General features: G+C 47.4%; 3 protein-coding genes across 3 annotated transcripts; all 3 read left to right on the forward strand.

Annotated features, from left to right (window-relative positions):
- The first annotated feature begins 134 nt into the window (after positions 1-134).
- LOC121597415 (protein SMG5) lies at positions 135-8,620 on the forward strand. Its single transcript, XM_041923149.1, has 5 exons — positions 135-1,348; positions 2,683-5,653; positions 5,717-5,849; positions 5,937-6,095; positions 6,175-8,620. Exons 1-5 carry the CDS (start codon positions 1,311-1,313, stop codon positions 6,393-6,395), a joined length of 3,522 nt encoding a protein of 1,173 aa, XP_041779083.1. The 5' UTR covers positions 135-1,310; the 3' UTR covers positions 6,396-8,620.
- Positions 8,621-11,009: 2,389 nt separating this feature from the next.
- On the forward strand, positions 11,010-14,367 carry LOC121597518. Its single transcript, XM_041923333.1, has 5 exons — positions 11,010-11,253; positions 13,094-13,182; positions 13,466-13,757; positions 13,830-13,976; positions 14,092-14,367. Exons 1-5 carry the CDS (start codon positions 11,148-11,150, stop codon positions 14,250-14,252), a joined length of 795 nt encoding a protein of 264 aa, XP_041779267.1. The 5' UTR covers positions 11,010-11,147; the 3' UTR covers positions 14,253-14,367.
- Positions 14,368-17,123: 2,756 nt separating this feature from the next.
- LOC121597114 (clotting factor B-like) lies at positions 17,124-24,253 on the forward strand. The gene is made up of 7 exons (XM_041922652.1): positions 17,124-17,570; positions 22,035-22,768; positions 23,073-23,218; positions 23,289-23,424; positions 23,496-23,640; positions 23,709-23,854; positions 23,928-24,253. Exons 1-7 carry the CDS (start codon positions 17,462-17,464, stop codon positions 24,084-24,086), a joined length of 1,575 nt encoding a protein of 524 aa, XP_041778586.1. The 5' UTR covers positions 17,124-17,461; the 3' UTR covers positions 24,087-24,253.
- The last annotated feature ends 13 nt before the right edge of the window (positions 24,254-24,266 follow it).

The following is a 24,266-nucleotide window of genomic DNA, read 5'->3' on the forward strand; positions in this document are numbered from 1 at the left end:
CCAACAGCAATCCATTTAGAATTTCAGTTTTAAAATAACGAACAAAAATGCTACCTGTGCCTCGGTCGACCGTCCATGGCGCTTCGTCGATGAATCGAGCAAAAAATAGCGCCTCCCTTCAAACGGATTGACGTTTCCTCAATCGAGGAATAAAACGAGACTGACACTTATCAAAACCACACCAAACTGCGAAGTGTTGTGAAATCTGTAATTCTGCTTCTACTCTTCCCCAGAGGAAGAAGCCGTTTTTTCAAAACGAAACGCGTGCCTGGGCACAGTGTTACCCGCAAAAAAGAGTACCCCTTTCCGCGGTTTTATCTTTCTACCACGCTGGCCCGTTTGTGATGAGGAATTCTAGTGGTGACCATGCTCTGAAGATGCTGTTCCCATTGGTGACCGTGCCGTGTGCTTGGAAGCAAGTGAAATCATCGTCCGCTGTTGCTGCTGCTACCGCTACCGTGCCATTGTTGGTTGCTTCTACTATTGCTGCCGTCGTTTGCGAATTCCGCCGTCGTAATCTGCTGGCACTGTCCGGCTGCACCTCCTGACGGAAACGCACCGTCAGCCTGTGTGAACGTGCGAAGGGTTCAGCATTCGTTTGAGCAACGTGCGACAGAGGGACGTGTTCCTGAACCACAACAACAAAGCGGGAAGCGAAAGGAATCATTCATCAAGCCAGCCAGTTAGCTCAGCTCAGCTCTCAGATCCATTCCGCGATTGCTTTGAAGTGCATTCGATTGATTTTTGCCTGCCACAGTCATCCGATAGTGTGTAGTGTGAAATAGTGTACGTGTGTGTGTGTGTGGTGCTGAAAATAAATCGCGCCGTTGTGCCTCGCTCTATCATTTTTCGAAAGGCACACACAGTAGGCTAAGGGAGTGCGTGGAGGAAAAGAGTGCAGTTTCGTTGTGTCGTTGCTGCGTGTCAGTGTGTTGAAAAGTAGGCACAGCTGGTGGAAGGCCGCAGAGATACGCAGCAAATTGTGAAGGAAAGCACACACATTGAATCGTACGACGAGCTACTACAACAGTACCACGCCGCGAGCGCGTCATCATCACACCACGACCTACTCATACACAACCTTGAGCGAGAGCGTGCGATAGAGCGAGAACGCAGCGAGCAGGCAGCAGGAAGGAGACAAAAAAAGAAACCACACTCAGCGACGTAACCAGCAGTTGTTCGTAAAACACGAGCGAAAAAGGATAACGCGCGTTTTTGGTCGGTTTTTTGGCGGAAGGGATCCTCTCCGGATCTTTGCACGAGAATTTCACCAGAAGTGCAACCTGTGCCTACTTGGTGGTGAAAGCGCCATGGAATATTCTAGCAACGACGTGAAGCAACTGTTCAGGTAAGACGGCAAACCAAAACATCACATGCGTGCACCGAGCGAGAGATGATGACACTTAAGGGTTAAGGGCGCGAGTGCATCGCGAGTGCTGGTGCATCAAATGCAATCCAGCGCATCCCATCAATCAAGGTGCTGCTGATTGCAGTATTTTGGGAGATGCAACCTGCCGGTGGGAAGCGCCATGCGGTGCTTGTGCGTCGTCGTTGCACGAACAGCCGCGTGGAAATTTTTCGATTTCACCATCCTGCGACAGAGCGTCGAACGCGTGCGGAACACATCGCGGGTGCTTTTATTATGGTGCTGCCGCGTTCGTTGTGTTCGATGACGTTATGCCTGCGAGTGTGTGTTGGTGAGCGAACGTGTTTTTTTTTGTGTCTGTTTCTACCCGTCCAATATCACCTTCTGGGGGTGGTGGGGGTACACGATTCCTCATGGCGAATGAAGGAACAAAAAGCAAAAGCAAAAAGAAACGTATACACATGAGGCAAAAAAAACCAAACCCCCCGGGGGTAGCAAAACATTTGATTTGCTGCTTCATTTCGTTTATAAAACGACAAATTTGCTGTTGGAAATCGATAAGAAATTGGTGGTGCGTTTGTGTGCGTGCCTGCGGATCGTCACGTATGCACTGACATTGTTGTTTCCCAATCGTCCACATGAGCCGCGATCTACTAAGGAAGGCGAGAGCATAATGTGGGGGTTTGTTTTGATGTTTCTTGCCCCAGAAGCATCATATTTCTTTCTAAACTGCGTGTCCGACCGATGCGCAATTAAAAACCGCATGGCTGTGAATGAAATTTAGATTTATTAAATTATTTAGCAGTTTTCCTATTTCATTCGTTCTATTTCGATATGAAATGCCAATTCTGTTGTCTTTGGAGAACAATTTATGCATACAACCTCATTTCGTTTCTTAAACAAATGTTTAAAGCATACAATGGTTACCTTAAGATACTCTTACTTAGTCACATAGTAGCTCAAGCGATTTTTTCTCTCCAACACTAAATAGTTCACTTTTAAGTGTGTGCAAATTATCAAGCTAATCTTAATTGAGTGGGCGTTACAATGCTGCGGCTTACGATAAGCGGCGGCTCCCCCGTGGAAAGATAACGCGAAGCAGCGAAAAGAAAACAGTCATGCTTAGTAGTAGATGTGCGCCATGTAAACATGTGGGGATTGGGGAGGGGAAAAAAACAAAACAAAACAAAACAAATATTTCAGCTTTGAGATAATGTATCTTTGCCAAAAGACGACATTCCCAAAAGGGAAAGAAAAAAATAGCTTGCAAATCGATATCGGATCATAATTGTTCTCGTCTCTACCTCGCTCCACAGATCCGTCTACACGCTGGTAAAAGGGCAGGATGAACAGAAAGCCACCCTGACGGTGGATGCGATCCTGCAGCCCAGCTTCCAGCTCAGCCACCGCGTCCTGGTCGCCCAGTGCGTGCAGCTCATCTTCGAAGACTTCGAGTGCGTCGGTCAGAAGTCGCGCGAGATCCTGTGGCGCAAGGGCTACTACGATGTGATCGGCCTGCTGAAGCGCCAGAAGGGGCGGGCAAACGGGGCCGCCCTGCTGCAGGCGGCCGATCGGTTGATCTGCGAGGGCATCAACTACTTCAAAGCGATCGTGCTGCGCTTTGCGCAGATCTTCAACCTGGACTCGTTGCGCTATCTGGTCGATTTTGCGCTGCTGGAGGACTACGATATGGTGGCGCTGCGCGAGGAACCGTCCTGCTATGCGCTGCTGCAGCTGCAAACGCAGGACGATGAAGCGGCCACGGTGAAGAAGGAGCTGTACACGAAGCAGGAGATTTCGTACGCGCTCGAGACGATCCACGCGCTGCTGATTGCGCTGGGCGATCTGCACCGGTATCAGCTGGAGTTCGGTATCGGCAGCCGGGTGGAGGTGCGGGAACGCGCCCGTGCGTACTACCTGGAGGCGTTCAAGCTCAACCCGAAGGTGGGGATGGCCCAGAACCAGCTCGGCATGCTGGTGGCGGGACAGAACGGCAACCTGGACGCCGTCTATCACTATCTGTACTCGCTGTGCTGTGCCGTACCGTTCGAATGCAGCGAGACGAACGTGAACGTGATCTTTCAGAAGAACATTCGCCATCTGGAGAGTGGGGGCGATCTGGCGAATGGCGGGGCCGGCGGCGGTATGCTGGTCGATGGCAACGATCAGCTGGTGGACGAGTTCATTGCCACCTTTCTGCTGGTGGTGGACGTGTTCTTCTACGACAAGGATGTGACGGACTTTACCGCGCTGTGCCACTCGGTGCTGCTGGAGTTTAAGAAGATCCTGAGCATTCGGCAGCTGCTGGACGAGTACTATCTGACGGACGATATGCTGTTTAAGATCGTTTCGATCCTGTTCTTCTGCATGCACCGCATCAAGCTGATCAACTCGGACAAGATCTACAGCTTGAACGCGTTCCTGGTCGCGCTGTGCTCCGAGCTGCTGCAGTGGTGCACGTCCAGCTTTGAGAAGTTTACGAACGAGCACAGCCGGGAGGATGCCCGCTTTCAGGAGATGTATCTGCGCCGGTACCAGCGGTATGATGAGCAGGTGCATCGCGCGCGGGACATGATTCGGAACGGGTCGGCCATGTTTTCCAAGGATCAAAAGTCTTCGTCGGGCGTGGAGGAGGGCACTGGGAGTCAGGATAGCCGCGGCAACAAGGAGAACGAGATGGCGAACCACGGTGGCAAGGGAGCGGCATCGTCGATGATCGTTGGTAGGGCGAAGAGAGGTGGTGGAAGCGATAATGGCAGCAGCAGAGGGTCGGACAGTCGCCAGAAGAAACATTCGCGCCGTCGTCGGCGGGCTTACTCGAACGAAACGGACTCGGAGGATGGAGAGCGGTACGAGGATGGGGACGGATCCGAGGACGACTACTACAACCACGGCTCGGACACGGACTCCAGCAACAGTAGCGAGGAAGAGCAGGAAGAGGAGGAGGAGGAGGAGGAAGAGGAAGATGATATGATTTCGCTGTCCAGCTACGGATCGTACGATGAATATTCCGGCGAGGAGGAAGACGATCGCGATCGTTCGGAGGGAGAAGGCAACCAGCCCGACCAGCGGAACGAAACCGACGGGCAGCAGCAGAGCGGCGCCACCGACGATTTGCCCGCAGCGGAGCAGCTGAAGTTTAAGAAGCGCTACCAAAAGCTGGACCCCAACATTGTGCTCGAGTTCGCGCAGGGCGAGCGGACGATGCGCTCGCTGAAGCTGCTGCTCGATTGGCTGCTGTGCAACATGGACGTGCTGCACAACTGCTACCAATCGAACCCGGAGTTTCTGCACAACATCATGAAGCTGCTGAACTGGTTCAATCTGGACTTCTTCACGAACCGGTTCTACTTTGCGCGCGACATGATAACCGTGCCGGGGCTGCGCGCCGATCTGCAGGAGATCTTCAACGTGCGCCGCACCATTCCGCTGCAGGAGGACGTCGCGATGAAGCGCTTCCCGCTGTTCGAGGCGGTGCAGGAGGGTCTCCAGTGGGAGACACCTTACCGGCTGGCCATCAGCCGGGAGGACGAGAGCTTCCTGCGCCTGATGAAAATGGTCGACGTTGGGTTTGTGGTGTGCAAGTCGAAGAAGTTCGACTACTGCTTCCAGCCGAAGGTGCGCGCGTTCCGGGTGCGTGCCGGACTGGTCGGACCCGGAAGCAACAAAGGACGCACCAACAACAAGATGGCGACGAAGGGCCAACGGAACGGTGGCAAACCAAAGCGCAAGGATGATGCGCTGGGCGGACGCGGTGGAAACAAGCGCGACTGGAACGGTGACGGTGGTGATGGTGTCAATCGTTCCCGTGGGCTTTCGTACAACCAGTCGCGCAGTGGCCGTACGACGATGGGCGCTAATGGGGGGTTAAAAGCGAAACGCATACCAGCGGAGCATCATCAACGTCGGGCGGCAGCAGTGCGAGATCGTATCGGCGAGGGAGAGGATGCGGATATGCTGTTGCTTGCGCGCGGCGATGCCAAGCGTCAGCGCAATCGGATGCGCCAGAAGGGTGCTCGCAATGGGGTCGAGGATTATGGGCAGGATGGGCATGAATCTGCCGCCGCCCCAACGCTGTTCACGAAGAAGGGATATCTTCACAACCGCAGCAATGGAATGTTGATGCCACGTGGTAGTACCGCCCAGAATGGAGCCGTGGATGAAGCGGCGGTGGATGAAATGCAGCCACACAAGCGGGGGGGAGGAGGCCCGCAGGAGAAGGGCGACATTAGCGCAATTATGGGTCAGCTGTGGCTACGGAATGAGGTCGAAACGCTCGAATCGAAGGTAAGTTGCTGACGAGATGGGTTGGTGGAACTCTTTCTGTACCATTTTCCTCTCCGTCGTCAGGTTAACAAAAGAGCTGGGAACGTTGTATTGACCCCGTATCTGGTGCTGGACTCGAAGTGTCTGTCCGAGTACACGTCCATCGTGAAGAATTTGATCAAGTCGAAGAAGTTTGTCGTTTTGATACCAAACGCGGGTAAGTAAACGGGATAGAAATGGGAAACTAAATTACGCGAATGACTGAATTAATCTCCCTACTGTTTTGTTTTCTTTCTTACCTCAGTTTTGGGTGATTTGGATGAGTTGAAAAAGCACAGCGAAGGTGCACGCAACGCCATCAAGTGGTTGGAGGTGGAGTTTAGCAAGGGAAATCGTTTCCTGCGCGCCCAGAAGGCCCACGAAACGCTCCCGATGCCGTTGGTGAAGATTCCGAAGAAGTTAGGTAAGTGCAAACGAGCAAGCTTCTGTTGCCATTCACAAAACTCTGAACCATTTTCTTTCATTTTCTACTATCGCACCAGATCGGGAAGGGGCAGTGTTCAATCACATTGTGCAGTTCTGTAACCACATCGTGACGAACCACGCCGACAGCGAGGGCAACGACATCATCACCTACCTGTCCGGCGACAATCTGCAGGAGAAGAAGCTGTGCAACGGTAGCAGCTTCACCGGCATCCTGGAGGCGATTCCGGTGAAGTTCGAGCAGATTGTCACATTTTACTCGAGCTACAAGCGGAAATGAGCGCCGGCGCCCCACACCGTCCACGGCCGAACGAGTGTGTTGGTCTTTGGTCTAAACTCTGCAGCGAACAACAACTACTAAAAGAAAAGAAAAGAAAACCAGGGCAAACCAGCGAGGCAGACAACAACGAGCAGACAACATCGCAGAAACAGCTAATTCTTCATCCCCCTCTCTCCACACAAACACACAAACAGCGGGGCGGTACCGTACGCGGCGCCGTACGTCGCGTCGTTCAGCGCGCCGAATCGCTTCCGTCGCGCTACCTGCAATACGTTCTTTCCTGCCCCCGGGGAAAGAGGAAGTGTGGCGTGGGTATGTAGCAAGACGAGAATGCGGTTCTACGTTGGATGTGGTGTTGCGAAGCGAGGATCGAAAATTGGGTTTTGGTGCAGGACGCTGCATCGTGCGGCACACGTGCTGCGATCCTGTTAGCCATCCTTCGTCTTAAGAACCAGTACCCCCCCCTCGATCCACGGTAGCTGTAATTGTATGTGTGTGTATGCATTCTCTCCATCATCTGGCAAAAGTGTACCAACCAACGAAATTCTTCGGCATTTTGTTCAGATGGTGGTGTCCCCGTGTGAGTCCGGGTTGGAGCAGGTTCGCGCACCACCGGGCAGGGGCAGACGGCGCAGTACGTCAGAGATAAACAGCATCATGGGAGAGGGGAGAGAGAGATGAAACAAAAATTGAGGAAAAGCTAACGAGACAGAGAGAGAAAGATAACAATTTTCGTAAGAAAGGAGAAAATTTCGGAATAAGAACAGCGAAATTGGAAGTCTCTAGCATCGTTTTGTGTGTAGGAGAAAGAGCTAGAGCGAGAGGGCTGAAGTTTTCAGACTATGAATCATTCTTGTGTAGTGTAACGTCCAGGAGAAAAATGCAAGCGATCGAGATGTCGCTGTTGTGCAGTGTGTATGCTCTTTGGAAATACTACCCACTTTTAAAACCGTAACCCTTCTTCCATCCATTCCATCTTTGCAGGCCTTTTCGGAGACGGAAAGGGGGGAGTGTGTGTTTCTTCCGTTGAGTGGCTTTTTCAACACCCAAGAAATTGTGTTGTAGTTCGCGCACAAGTGGTGGAAGGAATTGTGAAACCCCCTCCCCCCAAACTCCGCCCAGAAAGCCCCTGGGATGATGAAGGGGGTTTTTGAGATTGGAAAGGGAAACACGCGTTTTAGGCTCGTAAGGAACCATTCCGTACATTTCCCACCCCACCCCTTATTTTCCTTCTCATTTCGGAAGCACTTTTCACAATCGTAGCGTTTGTTTTTACATTCATATTTTTCTCTTCATTCTACATCATTCTTCTTTTTCTTCTTTAATTTTAATCATAAAATGAGTTCCAGAGCGCAACGTCTACATCATCTATATACTACTACTACTTCATTTAGTGTACCACACCTCGTTTAAGCACAATTCATCTGGAGTTGAACTTGGAAAGTATCGTAAAAAAAACTTCATCTAGAGATTTACATTTTCATCATCTGCGGCCAATTATGTGGCATAGAAGAAAAAAGAAGAGAAAATCCATTAGATACGATTCTGTTTAAAATCATCTTAAATTCTGTAAACTTTTCATACATATTATAATATTAATTTTCCGTTGCAAATGCATTAACAAAATTCCATTCATCTTTCGCGCGATCATTGGAGATCCACAAAGTATGCTTAGCATTAAAAATTCACCTCTTTTCCTTCACTTTTGGCTTGGTGATTGGCAGACAGTACTTGTTTTTTTTTTCAACTGCAAACACGTGGTGCGATATTGGATCTCAAGTTTCTGATATGTGTTTTCCATTTATTCGTTTTTGTGTGTGACGATTCTCGGCAATTTACGATAAGTATTAATTTCGAGCGAACGACACTGTGTGCTACTACCCACTTACTGACACTTTTGTTTGGCAGCATTTAAACTGTTCTATTCAGTTGTCAGTTCTGCGGACGTACAAAAAAAAACCTCAGTAAACGATCACTCCATGAAATATTCTCTGTACTACAACAAGGCAGACAAAAATTATGTTCCAATTCATACTACACTACTCTATATACGTACTGGAAAACAGAAAAGAACCCCCCATCCCCCTGTTCACTGATTACAGTACCAATTAGATTATATCCCATGAGGAGATGTACGGCTTCTGTGTTGCACTTTCGTTCTTTACTATCTTTTAATTTCTTTTCGCCGAGCTCGCAACTCTTAATAAAACACTTAATTGGTGGAATAAAAATGAACGGTGGACTCTTTCCTTTGTAGTTTGAAAGAAAAAAAAAGTACCAAATGACGTCAAAGCGAATGAAAAATTACAACCAAATACAGGATTAGCGTTGTAGTTTCGCTTAGTGCTCAGATTAGTAAATTCCAACTAGAAAGCATGTTCGTATTGTGATCGTTCGTTTCTCACGTGCTTACAATCGCATCAAACAGATTCTCAATGGGAAAAAACGAGAATATTCCAAACGAGCGATGTTAAATTGTATTTACACGTGATAAGCATCATTACGCGTATGGGAACAGCGATCGTTGTGGTGCATTTTTCATGACCGGATCTTGTTCGGCTTATCATAGGAAGATTTAAGCGTAACGTAAGCGAATAATTTAAACCAAATAATCAATGAACTAATTGCATTCTATTGTTTTAATTTTGATTTCAGTTCGAAAGCGACAACATCAATGAATGAACGATCGATGCAAGGCAATTGAATTTGAACGCCTTTCTCGACGCAGGATGGCCCTGTCGAGCCTTTGCCCTCCCGCAATTTATGGGCGGTCAAGTTCAAGCACATAGACAGTAAGCGGTCAATTATACAAACACCAGCTATACCTGTGTTCTATACATCCTACGGCAACATTAAGCTCCACTGTTCCGCACGACTAACTTTTTGTGCTGGCGAACGATTTGCGACAACTCAACGACTTTCGATCGATCTCGAAGGGCCTAATTCCTACTTGCGCCGTTCGCAGCCTGGTTTGCATTGGATGATGTCGTGGGTTTCGTAGTAGAGGCGCCAACGGTTGTTCCGGTATGTCACCGCCAAGGTGTAGCAGCAGTACTCGGCGAGGCCACTAGCCGGCATGCCTTGATCCTATGCGCCAGGCAGGTGTGCATGCACGAATGATTTATTTCCTGTGCCCTGTGTCAGTGTACAGTGGCAGGGAGGAATTAAAATAAGGAAAACAACGAGAGAGCAAAATTGAGCATTGCGCGCCCCCTCGCTCATCATGCGCCGGTGTGATGCAATCGATGCGCCAAGCGAGGGCAGGAGGGTTAAAGTGCATACAGCGTCCACAGCAGGCCACAGACGGTGGCGTTTGAGAGATGTATAATTTTGTTAGTCTACGAACAAAACACACACACGGGGTGCAATTTGTGTGTTGCGTCTTGCACTGAATATACGGAATAGCGATGATGCCTCTGCTGCTGTCAATATTATTATGCAACCAGCCGCTTGCTAATGATCTCGACGTAATTGCGCATTTTTGTGTGTATTTGCTTGTGAATTGATAGTAGATTAGTAGCGTCTCGACAATAATGAAAAGCTATTCTTACGGAATAAAGTATGCACATCACAGCAGCGGCAGTAGCAGCAAATCCTGCCCTCTCTTATGCAATAAAACCAGCAGGAAAGTTGAATGACTTTGCGCCTCAAAACTCCTTTGGCGTGGCATGGTGGTGGTGGTAGTGGCCGAGTGTGTGCCGCACTGATCTTTTGAGTAAAAATCATTAAACCGGTTGCGCTAACCTTGAAACGTTTTGCTAAAAAAAACAACAACCAACAACAACGACGACGACGACGTGTTGATATGGAGATCACCGGTTCTGCTTGGCGTCTTTGAAAGTGGGGAGTGGAGAGGAACCATGTGCAACTGCAATTTTGAAGTCGTCCTGTAGTAGTGGCTTTGTTTGCAGCGTATTTAGCCAATTGAGCCAACTTTTACTTTGGTTTGGTTCATTCATCTGTGGTGGTTTATATGAATATGATTTATGTTACATTTACTCAAGCCAACATCCAATTATAAAACACCATTATAATCGTAACAGCTTTAATCGTAATTTAAATGAAATTATTCAAACCCTATTGGTTGCCCTGGCGACCGATCGCGTGACATGACAGTACAGGCAAACTTTTCTTATTGGATTATCCTTCGAAATGGAAAACGATCATACTTTTCTTATAGGAGTCACCTTTTGGACACATTTTGGAGCATTATCAACCGAAATCGGCTCGCCAATTGTTTTGCCATAGTTCACACGAATCAAAACTGGAATACCGGAAAACTGGATATGCAAAAACGTCCCCCCCTTCCCCTCTGTCCTCTCTCTCTCTCTCTACTCAACGTCTTCATACGCATCTTTAACCCTTCGGTGTGCAGTGTCGAATGAAAAGTGAAACCAACATAGAACAACCAGCGCCTGAGAGGTGAGGTGGAAGGGATCGATCGAGGGGCCTGCACCATACAACATCTCATGCCAGTTGGCATGACTCTCCAGTAATATCACATTAATGGTGTGATGTCAGCCGAGGTGGTGGTGGTGATGGTGGTGGTGGTAGGCAAAACACAGCGAGCTCTCGATTGCGCCGCATGTGCCGGTCAACGTCTATAAAAGCGTTCACTCTCGTCGGTCGACCGTTCAGATAGAAGTCACTGCTGTACGCCGCAAGCAGCCGTAACCTCCAAGTGTGTGTGTGTGTGTATGTGTGTTTTTGGTGTGTGAAAACGAGTGAAGCAAATTGCAAAAAAAGGACACCATGAAGCTGCTTCTCCTGTTGGGCGCACTATGTGTCGCCGGTACGATGGCCGCCCCGCAGAAGGAGGAGGCTGCCGAGATGGTGGTAGATCCCGAGGTGGAATTGCGTAAGTTTGAGGGCATGTCTTTAAGACCCTCCCCCGAAAAATAGTGTCCTCATTTTACACGGTCAAGCAGAGTGGGAGTGACTGCATTTAATTGCATTTGCTATAGCTTGCGATGCACAATCATGTGTGGAGCTTTATAATTGCAAGCATTATAGTGCAGGTTTTTGGGTTTAATGTGTGTCATGTCGACAACTGTGTGACAACTCCACATTAAAGTGAGCTATGTGCACAATAACAAGGCATTACTGTCTTTATGGTGAAGCTTTTAATTGCACGTTTCGGAGCTCATGTGGTGCAGCTTCTCACATAGAGGAGCTAGGGATAGATAGATCCCATTAGGGAGCAAAGGTAGATCGTTAAACCGACTAAGCAATTAGATCGACTAAGAGTATCAATTAGCAATAAAATGAAGTTATCAAGGAGGAAGTTATAGTGAAATCTCTCTCTAAGGTGAATCTCTTCAAGGGACCGCTCAGCTTGGAGGAGATATTCATGTTAAGGGAAAACTAATGAAGCTGCTATGCTATGAAGTATCCAAGAAACCACGAAAAAAAAACCTGGCATCCTTTGATCAATATTTGTTTGTTTGAACTGTTATTCAATAATTCAGCTTGCAACTTGATGGATACTCGCCTAAGGGCGACATTCATATTGCAGAGATATAAAATGCACCGTAAAATTGTTAATAGTAAAGAAACAATTCATCTTGAATAAAAAACTACATCTTACAGTGATTTCACTGTAATAAGTTGTGACAAAAGTAGTTCATTTCCGTACTAAGATGAAGTCCAAATCCCAATAACACACCGAGGAACTTAACAAGATGTTATCAAAAGTATTTAATTAGATATTTATTAGATCGTGTAGTCCTAAATATCTTGAAATGAGCATATTAACTAGATACTGAGTGATCACAGAACAATATAATTAAAAAAAAAACACCTTTCAAAACTGATCAAAAACAAAAGAAATATGTAAAAAGATGAAAAATAGTGAAAGTAAAAACAAAGTTTTGTAAATTTAACCTTGACTTTGGAAGAAGAAGAAAAGAGATCAGAAACAAATGAAGTAAAGTAAGGAATAAGCTCAAAGTTTCTAGATAGCAAGTCATAAAAGCAAACACAAAACAACACCTGAATAATGAATGCTGCTACGTAATTATGGTGAAGAAGGTTCTAAAAAACGTAGCAAAGAGATAAGCGCCAGAGCAGAACCAATTAAAAGACGACCGGTCAAATGAAGGACGCGTTGAGGATGATGAGCGCTGCAGGCATGATAAATCACAAAATAATGTAAATTTCCTTTTTTGCTCGTCGTTTTGATGTTTGGTGGATGCGAAAAGTGGATTTGGAGCAAAGTGCGCGTCATCGCGCGATTGTGTGTGTGTGTTCTAATTAGCGCACACATGCATGATCATTCCTAGCGAGGCGTGTAAGAACATGTGCATGTGTAGCATTTCAATCGCGCTTGATGTAATTATCTAAGCGTTTGCTGTTGAAGTCGATGAGAAGCAACATTTATTGCAGGTGGCGCTCTACAAAAGGCATTTAATTCCAAAACCACTTTATCACGCTTGGGAAGCTACAGTTGATTTTTGTGAAGCGCTGGAGGGAGGTGGGAGGGGAGTAAAGTTCTCATGATAATTAGATAAGAAGATAGACATTCAATCGGGGCATTGCAACTACTGATCGTTGCAGTTGCCTTGCTCGATACCGTATAACATGATCGTGATCGCGAAACGAGAAACCCTGCACACCCAGTGTCTCATCACATCCTTGACCCATTGACTATATTCTATTTCTCATTCTTTCTTCTCCACTTGCTGTATACATATAAACAGCCGCCTTCATGGAGATCTGCTATCGTGACAGTCCCGATCTGAGCAACTGCATCAAGAACAGCATCCAGCGCATGCTTCCGGAAATGCACGTAAGTAAATGGAGAATGGGAAGGGTAGAACGAGAGAGACAACCAGTTCCAATCGCGGCACTAGTTCAAGGTTCAACGGTTAGTGCGAAGGCCAACGAAGGTTGATCAACTGGTTGTCATCCTTCACGGTTAATGCGATGTTATGATACTGACTTCCTTGCACACTCGCATTAAGCGATTAAGTCATTAAAAGGGCGTTAGACGGTTTTGCACTTGTGCTATCTCTATCTTTGGAGTACTTTTAATCAACAAAAAGCACATCGTCTCTCCTACAACTTTCCAGACCGGCATTGAATCGCTCGGCTTCCCGTCGCTCGATCCGTTCCTGTCCAAGAGCACGTACGTCGACTACAAGCGCAACCAGATGGCGGCCTCCATGCACGTCAAGAACGCCAAAACGTACGGCATGCGAAAGGCACAAATTCTGGACGTTCGGGCCACCGCCACCGACAAGTTCATGAACCTGGCCGTCGACGTGCGCTTCCCCGAGATCGTGATGGAGGGTTACTTCAAGGGCGAGGGACGCTTCAACAGCATCAAGCTGGCGTCGAAGGGTTACTTCAACAACACGATGAGTGAGTTACCCTGATTGGATTTGGAATTACAGTAAGAAAAAGCTCTAAATTATGCTTTACTTCCATTTTCAGCTGACGTTACCACGACCTGGAAGATGTCGGGCCACGTGAAGGAGCGCGACGGTGAGCAGTACCTGGAGATCGAAGACTTTGACATGAGCCCGGAGGTGGGCAACATGAAGATCTACGCCACCGGACTCTTCCCCGATCCGGAATTGAGTAAGTGTTGGCGTCGATATGCATGCGTGATCATGATCATGAGTCCTTCCTTAACACACCACGCTCTCTCTCTCTCTCTCTCTCTCTCTCTCTCTCTCTCTCTCTGCTCTTCCAGACCAAATTGCGCTCGAGTTTGTCAACCAGTACTGGCCAATGTTCTACAAGGAGATGCTGCCCGGCACCCGGCAGGTGTGGGAACCGGTCATGATTGAGCTGGTGAACAAGATTTTCCTGCGCGTCCCTTACCGGCGACTGTTGCCCAAGGAGCAGCAATAGATTGTAGGGTGTGGAGGACCACAGCAATGTATGTTGTTGTGTTCTTTTTTCGTTTTAAGAAGTTCGGTTATGTTGTTGTAATAAAGAAGCCGTTGAAGCTTCCACCTTTCCTGGATGGTTGAGTTTATTTTAATTCGTTATTAAAGCAATGTTTTATATCTGGCACAAGCTGTGGGGAATTCCCGTATTAAGGACTCACTTTACGGGGTCTTTTCGCATCGATCATGCGTCTGATGCGTGTTCCGATTCGGTCAAAAGCTTCCAAAAAAGTTACTCTCTCACCCACCGGTTGTTTGTTCATTCCGAACAATACACATATATCGCCAAACCAAACCATCGGTAAGCTTTAATCCGCATCTCACGATCGATGGGAACAGGAAATCCCAATTGCTGATGGTGGTTGTAACCTTTGCCAGCAACGCGACAAACGTCGCGGTTGTTGCGTCAGTGGGTTTGAGGAATTTATCTTGCGTCCTAAATTTCACTATCTTGGCGCAAAATTAATTCTTTTAAAAAGTATACACATTTTTATCACAGCAAACATAACCCAAGTATGGCCGTTAATCATACTTATCGCACATTTATAGCACATTTATGTTAATGCTCTTTTGTTTTCACCTCGATCTAGCTAGAAGAGAGAGCGAGAGAGAGCTTTTAAGCTTACAGCTAGACAACGCTCCTTAGCGATTTGTTGCGATTTCCTGTAGCCAGCGCTTGCTATGATGTTGCGCATAGGAACGAAGAAAAGCTTCGTAGCATCAACCGAGCCGTTGTCTGTTTATCGAAGCAACGCTTAATAATGACACTATTCCTGTTCATTCCAGCAGTAGCAAGAGCGAAAACAATGGTCGATTTTAATGAGATGAGTAATGCAAACGATGCTCCTATGCACTCCTATGTTGGTTGATGGCCATATACTCTCTCTCTCTCTCACTCTCTCTGCAGCGCTATGCTCGAGGCGGAAGGATCAATGCTCAACGATTCATCGTTTTTTATCGCCAGAAAGACGTGAATAGTGACTCTATTCAGCTCTAAAATGGCACTAACTTTATTAAGAAAACATCCATTGTAACGCCATTGGGTAAAGGTTTTGGGTGGATGAGAAAGTTCTTAAACTTATCCTGTTAGTTTCCATTAGATTCCAGATGATAGAGTTAAGTTAGAGTGCAGTGATTCTGCTTGCTTTCCAGTTGTGATTTCCTAGGGTTATTTCCTTCCCTTTTCAGTTCTATTCTTGTTGACCCATTTAGCAAAATGACCCGTGGAGTCAAAACACCCATTTATTAATTCTATGTTTCTTTCCTCCATTTCGCTTCTCGCTCGTCAAAATTCTTCCTGCCTTCAACAAATCGACTCACTAAAACACTGGCCACACTTTCCTGCTTGCCTAATCTTCACCATCACCTAGGCGTGCTCCACTAATGGGAAAGGTTGGGGGCCTGCTAAACAGGCCTTCTCCTCCCTTTCAACATACAAACACCACACGTGACGGTGCCAGGTTTGCGCACAATTGATTCTTTGCGATCGATGCGACATGCGAAAGATCCCGCTGCCGATGCGGCTACTGCTACTACCAGTCGGCCGAATTACCAATCAATGGAGACAAGGTGCCGCTCTTCTCGCCCCGCACCACCCTAGCGCATGAAGGAAAGACCCAGAAGAACCAAAGAAATGGCAGAGAGCTGTCGGCAAAATGGGTACAATGACAGAGTTGTCCAGATGCTCTGGAGCCGTTGAACGTGAGGCCAGTGAGGAACGAACGTACGAGCTTCGGGCGGCTTAAAGACCATCAAAGCCTTAGAGAAGAGGTGGAGAAGAAGAAGAAGGAGAAGGGTTGTGAAGGCGGACGAAGGTTCTGGTGTTCTTGTGGGTTAAAACAAGTGAAATATCACAGAGTTGCTCTTGTACAGGGATGGACATTGCATTAAAACTGTTTTTTTACTACTCTTTTACTACTATATTAGTTATTATAAGTATCAAACTTTGTTTTCATTAATCTATTGTTTTTATGTATTTTTTTCGTTTTATAACCGTTTTCTATTCAACATCAAATTATATTTATTCCTTTTTTAATTACTCATACTCTGTTTTTATATTTCTTTTAATTTGTTTTGGTTTTCTCTTTTCATCATCGTTTAGTCATTCCTATATTTCTTTTTGCTAATGTTGTATAATGCTTTTCTATGTTCTCACATAACCATATATTTGCAAGTGCTAATTATCATATTTGTTTTCCCATTTTACTCATCTTACCGTTGCATTTCTTCCCTGCAGTGTACCCTTCAATCCCCATCAACCAAACCCACCCGGAATAATGGGGAGTAAGGTAAGGTGGATGATCCGTAAGCTTCTACTACGGGACGGGCTTCTGCTGCCCTGACCGCCCGCAGTACGGTTCTTGCGTGACCACACACGTTCGCGCGTGCTACCCTACGAGTTGTCGCCAAAGTCGACGTTTCGTTCGATTCGGCCCCCTCCGATGATATTACACACGCACCAAAGCACGCGAGCAGAGTTGTGGTGCTGGCTCGCACAACCTTTACGTACGCGTGCGCTAGCTGGCGAAGAATTACGCGCAGACACCGGGAGAAGACCGGGTGAGCAGAATGGAAGCATTCCCGCCAGGGGGACACAACATTCCCGGGGTACCCGTCCCCTGCCCTGTCTCCTCCTGAGTGCGGGGAGTTTAGTGAGGGACTCACCGCCACACCAACACACAAACCCAGGGAAGAACAGGGAACGATCGGTCGGTAAAGGTCCAACGGGGAAGACGCGGGGAAAGGTGGTCTCGGTGGATCGTGGATTCTCTTGGGTGTGTGTGCGTGTGCTGTGTCTTGTGCGGCAGGCCGGTGGCCCGTGTCTATATAAAACGGTCATCAATAAGCTGGCCGCATTACAGTTCAATTTCAAACGGTCGCGAGTCAATGTCACGGACAGCATCCACCACGGCGGGACACTTTTCCGGCTCGCGGTTTTCGATTCTTTAACCAGAGAGAGCGAGAGAGAGAGAGAGCAGACTGAAAGTGATTCTTCAGTGGTTCTCGGGTGTGTCGAGTTTTGGTTCGAAAACTATTCATCAAATTTGAAGCAGATTAATAAACAAGTGCATTTACAGTGGTGGTGAAAGTGGTGCAACACAGAACACAGTTAACGGTGGTGAACGTGGTGGTGGTGGTGGTTTGTGGTGCCGTACTCGGCGCGTCGGCACAATGCCGTCGGTACGTGTGATTTTCGCCATTGCCGTGTGCTTGTCGGCCACTGTGGCAAGTGTGGATGAAAGTGAGCCAAATGCGCCTGATGATACCGTTGTAATTGAAGGTAATGTGACGCCAATACGTCTGCAGTATGTAAATATTGGATTTAAAAAGTGGGTTCGTCGCTTGTATGCTGGTACTGGTTAATGACTGACTTCAAAAGACTTCAACGCTGGCAAAGGAAACGAACCTGTCAGTGCGCACATGATTGGAATTGTAGTTTGTCCCTTAGGTGGAGCGTGACTTCGAATGTGCTTTATTGATTGTATTAGGATTTTTTGTGACGAACAAATGCAATTAGCCTGCACTTGATCGATAAATGATAGATGCTTAAATTAAAAAAAAAAAGATTAATTTAAAAATGTTTCCTAACTTACAATGTTTATCTTGAACGATCTCTGATGGATCTCAGACCTTCCTCGCTGAAATAGTGCATTGATTCACTGCATACAACCGCTTCGTTGAAATGTACTGCGTAGTTTACCAAGGCCCGTTCTTTCTTTTTTTTGCACTTTGCTGCTTGCTGCTTTGATTTATCCAAGAGCATTGAACCACTGCAACACCGCCCAAACGGACCACACTGCTGGGGTCCCCAGGAGCGTTCTCGTCGGAACGTTCTTCGCCTTGCTAATCACAACGAGCAGGCACCGAGAACCAAAGACGTGACAAAGGCGTTGAAAAGTGTCTCAACAAAGAAGCGATTGGTCGGCGATCAGGATCTTCCGCACACTCGTGGGAGGGCGAAGGGAGCAGGCGGGCTAGCGAGTACACATGCAGTAGTATCTTGTAGCGACGGTGTGCCATTTAGGCTTGACATTTTGATCATGGTGCTGGGTGGAACACCAAGACAGGACCCACCAAGAACTGGTTCAACACACACACACACACACACACACACACACACACACGCACATAAGCAGGCACATAGAGCTGGTGGAGCATGGTGCCGAAGAAGGCCGAGGACAGCTTTGGTGGAGAACAATTGCAAAACGCAAACCGGTAGGTACCGGTTTTGGGGGAAGGCATGATCTAAGAATCTTAGCCTGTTCTATCCCCAGCAGAAGCTCAAGTGTACGGTAATGAAGAAGAAGGACATAAAAAGAGAGAAAAAGATAGAGAAAAAAAAGTAGTACACTGTTTAGTGCGAAATTGTAACAGATTCGTCTGCAAACAGCTCCACAGACAGTGGTGAATTATTCATCATGAAAAACGTGACCACGTCATCGTGCAGCAATTTCCGCTTTCGACAAAATAACGAAAGAGAAAGATACTTAACCATACCCGAAAACAAACAAAAACAAATCCATTAAACATTCCGCGCCGTGCACCGGGCTGTGTGTCCCTTTCCACGGGCCACATGTGACAAAGGGCGCAAGCGGACGAGAAATGGGGCACTTGTAGTTCCACGGGGGGAACGAGGAACGAGCAGCCAGGCAAACCGGGAAAACCCTGGTACCCGATCCCAGGATTGCAGCACCTTGCGAAATGTGTCATCCGCGTGCCAACCGAAAGACCGTCAGATTACATTACTGACTGACTGGGTACGGGTCCACATGGCGCGCGCGTAAATTCAATTGTAACGGGGCAGCAGCAGCATAGAGGCCAGTGGTGGGCTGGGTGTTTATTACTTTCCATGCGCCACATAGTCGATTCCGATCAGGTACGCAAACTCGGCGAGAATGTCCCGGGGCCGGTCTACGCGCCACATGCCACTGAATGGGCAATGAAGAGTGTGTGTGTGTGTGTGTGTAGGTTTGTGTGAAACTATGGTTAAGCGGTGTGTGCAAAGTGCGTCAAAAAGAAGATCAAAATTAATCTGAAACTGTAGAAGCACTAACCAAAAAATACTAAGACACTAAGTATTTCTTTTTTAGCAGCCTAAATGTATGCAATCTACTTACAAATCTACGGGGGATTGTTATTAAAAGCTACGGAACTGACAGAGAAAGCTTTCTGTCCATCAGTTCGTTGCACCATCGCCCAGCGTTTGTAAAATAAATTCTCTCGACCAGGCAACACGCCCATCGCCAGCAAGAGGCAGCAATCCATCAAACGCATTAATCGGTTAATGTGCCCCTGCTAACAACTAATTACAGGGCCCCGCTAATGGTGTAGCCAACAGCAGCGAAGGAAATTCTTAATTAACATCCTTCTATTAGAAAAGGGGCTCCCCACTCATCGATGAAAGGCGACCATCGGTGAAGCGAAGCGAAGTGAAAGAAACGTAGGAAAAGCATCATGCTATGAGGCTAGTAAAATTGATTACCCGCCCCCAGCACACGCACCCAGGCACACAATGGCGATTGTTTGGCTCTGGCTGATACAAGGGGGACACATAAATTCCTTTTGTGGGATGGTCATGCTGTGCGCAAGCGTCACCAGAGCCATCCAAGCATGCTATTCCCGTTTTTAGAAATCACCATTGCAACGCTTGCTCGCGATCCTTCCGCGCAGATCCGAGCAAAACGCAACCAGCACGCACCAGCCGAAGGCGGCGTACAAGCGACGAACCCCCTCTTATCTTGCCCATATTCTTGGGTTGAGTTTATTTTGCAAACCATTTTGCTCGCAGCAGGAGCACATAGAAAGTACTGTTATTGGTTTGGTGCAAGCGTCTTCATTTACGATCGGTGTCGTTTTTGCTTTAATGGTCTAAATGACTCTCCCGCGGCTGGTGGCGCACTCATTAGCACTACAAATAATGGTATTATGGGATACATAGCGGAGAGAGCCACAAAGATTATCTAGTTGGGCGAAGAGAAGAAGAGTGGACTGCAGAAAGAAATTTGCTGCAAGCAGCTGTGAGGTGTGAAAATGGCACATTTTTCCGGATGGCAAGACTAAGTAGAGAAAACAGAGGATCGTTTCACACAGTGAGCGATCGCGCGTTGATCATTGGAAGGTTTTAACGGGATATGTGTGGTATAGGAATACTATTTGAGGAATAGTTTGAGTAAACATCTTCAATGTCGCATGTTGACGTCTGATCATGTATGATCATCATTTTATCATAAGAAAAAATAGGAATGAAATCAGAATAATAATCAAATAAGAATCAAATATGAAACACAAAAATTTGAAAAAATTTAACAAATGTAGCCAAGAAAAACACTAGCGATCACATTAAATATGTTAATTTCAACTGTTATGAAACATGATCTACTTCTTGCTTCGCTCTTTCTCTCCACCTGATCCACTGGTAGAGAGGGCATTGACCCCATCGGGAGTTGTATTTTTAGCTGCTGTAACAACAACCGAAACATGTGCTAAGGTCATGCGGTTATGGCAAGCGCGTTCCCTGTTCTGTTATTTGCTCCAGTCCTACCAAAACCCACCATCACCACTGATCGTACGGGTTTGTCTGGTGAAAACCCGCTTCCACAAAGTGTTCAAGGCGTATGGCCAATTCTCCAAAGCAAAAAAGGAAGGCTTGTAGCCGGTTGATTGATATTTCGGGCCACTCAACGATCAAATGGGACACCTCTCAGATCGATCATCATTTCTTCCGATCTTATATCCCCTTAACTCACCCACCCGCACTTGGGCAGTGGGGTGGGGTGGATTAAGCATTTAATTCTCCTTTCGACCGGCGCTGGTACTACACTACACTACACACACGGACGGCAAAACACCCCCCAAAAGCTCCTCCACTTGGTTGGTTTGGGTATGCAAATTTATTCCACTCCCGCTACCACGAAGGTGTGAACGAACCTTACGAAACAACAAACGGCAACAACAATATCAATCAAACGTAGCAAATGAACAGAAAAAAAAGCGAGCGAAAAAGAGTACAAAGAAAATCAAATATTTATCTCTCGGTACGCTTTTTCTGCTTCGGTTTGTTTTCGACCGACCGATCGATCGATCGATCGAGTGATGTTTTATTTTATCGTTTATGTGCTTTTGTTGCAGTTCTGGAGTGCACTTTTGGTTGTTTGTTTGTTTTTTGCAAACCCCAAATGCATCCGATTTTGGGACGTGTGCGAGTGGATCGATCGAACGACGACAGGTTGAAATAACTTGCGCCACACTTGACAGTGATTTATGGCGCGGTTTTGGGGTGAATATCGTCAGAAGAGGACGAAAAGGGGTAGTTGGTTTTACGGTGTCCTTGCCGTAATTTAAATGATAAGATGTAGAACAAAGGTACAAATAGTAAAAGAAGCAAATAAATAGGAGCAAATGTAATTAAATACAATTAAAATATAAAAAAAACTATAGTAAATAAAACAAGAAAAAAAGAATAAAAAAATAAAGCATGATACGAAAAATTGAAACAAATACATGAAGGTAAAAAGAAAAAAGGACAAACTCACATTAAAGCAGCATATCTATATAATAATAATAATAATAATAATAATAATAATAATAATAATAATAATAATAATAATAATAATAATAATAATAATAATAACGAAAAAATAATTAAAAGCAAACAATAAGAAGTTAATAGCATAAAATAAACACATCAACAAAAACAATCAACTAAAAATGGCTCATCTTTCATCCCCTCCGCTCTCCCAAACAGCTGCTCAACCACCGCCACGTCAGCCCCGCCAAGTGTGGCTGAACGCGCACGTACCGCATGCCGACTGGAAGCAGACGCTCGGCGACGGCAGCCCCTGCCTAACCGCCAAGGGCCACCTCGGCTTTTGTACCTCGTTCCGCAAGTGCTACCCCTACTTCAAGGTGCCCGATCTGAGCGTCTGGGAGTCGTGGGTGCTGGGCAACTACGACACCTGCAGCTACTTCAACGAGCAGGGCCGCCAAGCGTTCGGTGTGTGCTGTACCAATCCCATCACACCGCTACCGATCGACTCCAGCCCGGTGATTGAGGCCGTTCCAGGGGTGATACTGCCGGCCAGCACGGGGCTCGGCTCGGAACCCAACAAACCGCCCAACAAGAACAACAACTACCCGAGCTGGCCACCGCCAATTCCGACCCACCCGCCGGACCACACGCCGGCCACCCATCCGCCCGCGTTCGGTGGCCCACCGGCACCGACCACCGTCTCGTCCGTCGTTGACCCTGCGGCGTCCGAACCGACCCAAAGGCCGACGACCACCTGGCCAACCCGACCCCGTCCACCGCAGGTTCCGAATCAACCGACGCCGGCGCCACCGGCCCAACCGATCGGCGTTTGGCCACCGCCCGTACCGACCCATCCGCCGCTGGAAATCTCCACCCTGCCGCCCTCCTCGTCCGGAGTCGTCGTGAGCGATCCGTCCAATCTTGGCTGTGGCGTGAAAAATGGCAATCCGGTAAGTCGACGACAAACGATCGAAGATTTGTCACTGTTACGTTCACGAATGACGCAAAATAGTGGCCGATTAATGCGTTCTTCACGAAGGTGGAGAGAAGAATTGGAATAATTTAGCTCACACAAACCAGCAGTGGACGATAATGGTTCGACAATCAATCAATATTGCATCACTTGCTCGGGGTATTTTGGGGACAACGATCGTGTACAAAAGATTATACTCCCCAACACCCTGCAAGTATGCAATTTTTAGCAAAAGTACCTTAAAAGCTCACTTAAAAGCCTTCTAAAATCACCCACCATAGGACACGGAACGAATCGTCGGAGGTCACAATGCGGACCCGAACGAGTGGCCCTGGATAGCGGGACTCTTCAACAATGGGCGCCAGTTTTGCGGTGGATCGCTGATCGATAGCATCCACATCCTGACAGCTGCCCATTGCGTTGCCCAGTAAGTGGAGCATGTCGCTTCAAAGAACTTAATCTGTTTAAACTCTCTTCATTACTCTGCTTCATTGCAGTATGAGCTCCTACGACGTGGCACGTCTGTCAGTGAAGCTTGGCGATCATAATATCCGCTCCAACACGGAGGTACAGCACGTGGAACGGCGCGTCAAGCGACTGGTCCGTCATCGCGGTTTCGACTCGAGAACGTTGGTAAGCCACGCCATCAGCTTGAAGCTGATCCTAAGAAGTGCCTAATACGTTTTGCCTTTTGTTTCCCCCAGTACAACGATGTGGCCGTCCTGACGATGGACCAAGCAGTACCGTTTACGAAGCAAGTGCGACCGATCTGTCTGCCGGCCGCGGACAGCACGAGAGCTTACAGTGGCCTAACGGCGACCGTTATCGGTTGGGGTAGTTTGAGAGAAAGTAGGTCTCATTTGGGGTGTGATCTTGTGTCTTGTTATCTGACGATTGCTTCACGATCTTCACAATAGATGGACCACAGCCAGCGATCCTGCAGGAGGTGAATCTACCGATCTGGACGAACAATGAGTGCCGCATCAAGTACGGGCCGGCCGCACCGGGTGGCATTATCGATACGATGCTTTGCGCTGGCCAGGCGGCGAAGGATTCGTGCAGTGTAAGTGTTCACGTGACTGTGGCAGTCGAGTCAGCTAGCGTCCTTCATTGATGGTTTTCTCCCCCCAAAATAGGGTGACTCGGGTGGTCCGCTGATGGTGAACGATGGCAAGTGGACGCAGGTCGGTGTCGTTTCGTGGGGCATCGGTTGCGGCAAGGGCCAGTATCCGGGTGTGTACACACGGGTGACCGCCTTCCTGCCGTGGATTAAGAAAAACATCAACGATGCATAAAGCGGTTCCCCGGTGCCGTGGGCGAAAGGATCGAGAAGATCACAAACACAAACACACAACAATTGCCATTCACAAAAGTGCCCCCTTTTTCTCGACCCCACACTTAATCGCGCTTGAAAAGAAGCACTTTTTTTAAACGTAAATAAACAGTGACTGAATAAACTAAATGGTTCGGTTGGT

Source organism: Anopheles merus, chromosome 3R (genome assembly GCF_017562075.2).
Source record: "Anopheles merus strain MAF chromosome 3R, AmerM5.1, whole genome shotgun sequence".
NCBI classification, from domain to species: Eukaryota; Metazoa; Arthropoda; class Insecta; order Diptera; family Culicidae; genus Anopheles; species Anopheles merus.

What these genes read in the sequence shown, in the direction of transcription:
- LOC121597415 (XM_041923149.1), top strand. Translation starts at nt 1,311, where the DNA reads ATGGAATATTCTAGCAACGACGTGAAGCAACTGTTCAG. An exon ending in TCGAAACGCTCGAATCGAAG is followed by an intron (nt 5,654 to 5,716) that starts GTAAGTTGCTGA and finishes CTCCGTCGTCAG; the next exon opens with GTTAACAAAAGAGCTGGGAA. An exon ending in GAAGATTCCGAAGAAGTTAG is followed by an intron (nt 6,096 to 6,174) that starts GTAAGTGCAAAC and finishes CTATCGCACCAG; the next exon opens with ATCGGGAAGGGGCAGTGTTC.
- LOC121597518 (XM_041923333.1), top strand. Translation starts at nt 11,148, where the DNA reads ATGAAGCTGCTTCTCCTGTTGGGCGCACTATGTGTCGCCGGTACGATG. An exon ending in AGATCCCGAGGTGGAATTGC is followed by an intron (nt 11,254 to 13,093) that starts GTAAGTTTGAGG and finishes ACATATAAACAG; the next exon opens with CCGCCTTCATGGAGATCTGC. An exon ending in CTTCCCCGATCCGGAATTGA is followed by an intron (nt 13,977 to 14,091) that starts GTAAGTGTTGGC and finishes CTGCTCTTCCAG; the next exon opens with ACCAAATTGCGCTCGAGTTT.
- LOC121597114 (XM_041922652.1), top strand. Translation starts at nt 17,462, where the DNA reads ATGCCGTCGGTACGTGTGATTTTCGCCATTGCCGTGTGCTTGTCGGCC. An exon ending in GCTGCCCATTGCGTTGCCCA is followed by an intron (nt 23,219 to 23,288) that starts GTAAGTGGAGCA and finishes GCTTCATTGCAG; the next exon opens with TATGAGCTCCTACGACGTGG. An exon ending in GTTTCGACTCGAGAACGTTG is followed by an intron (nt 23,425 to 23,495) that starts GTAAGCCACGCC and finishes TGTTTCCCCCAG; the next exon opens with TACAACGATGTGGCCGTCCT.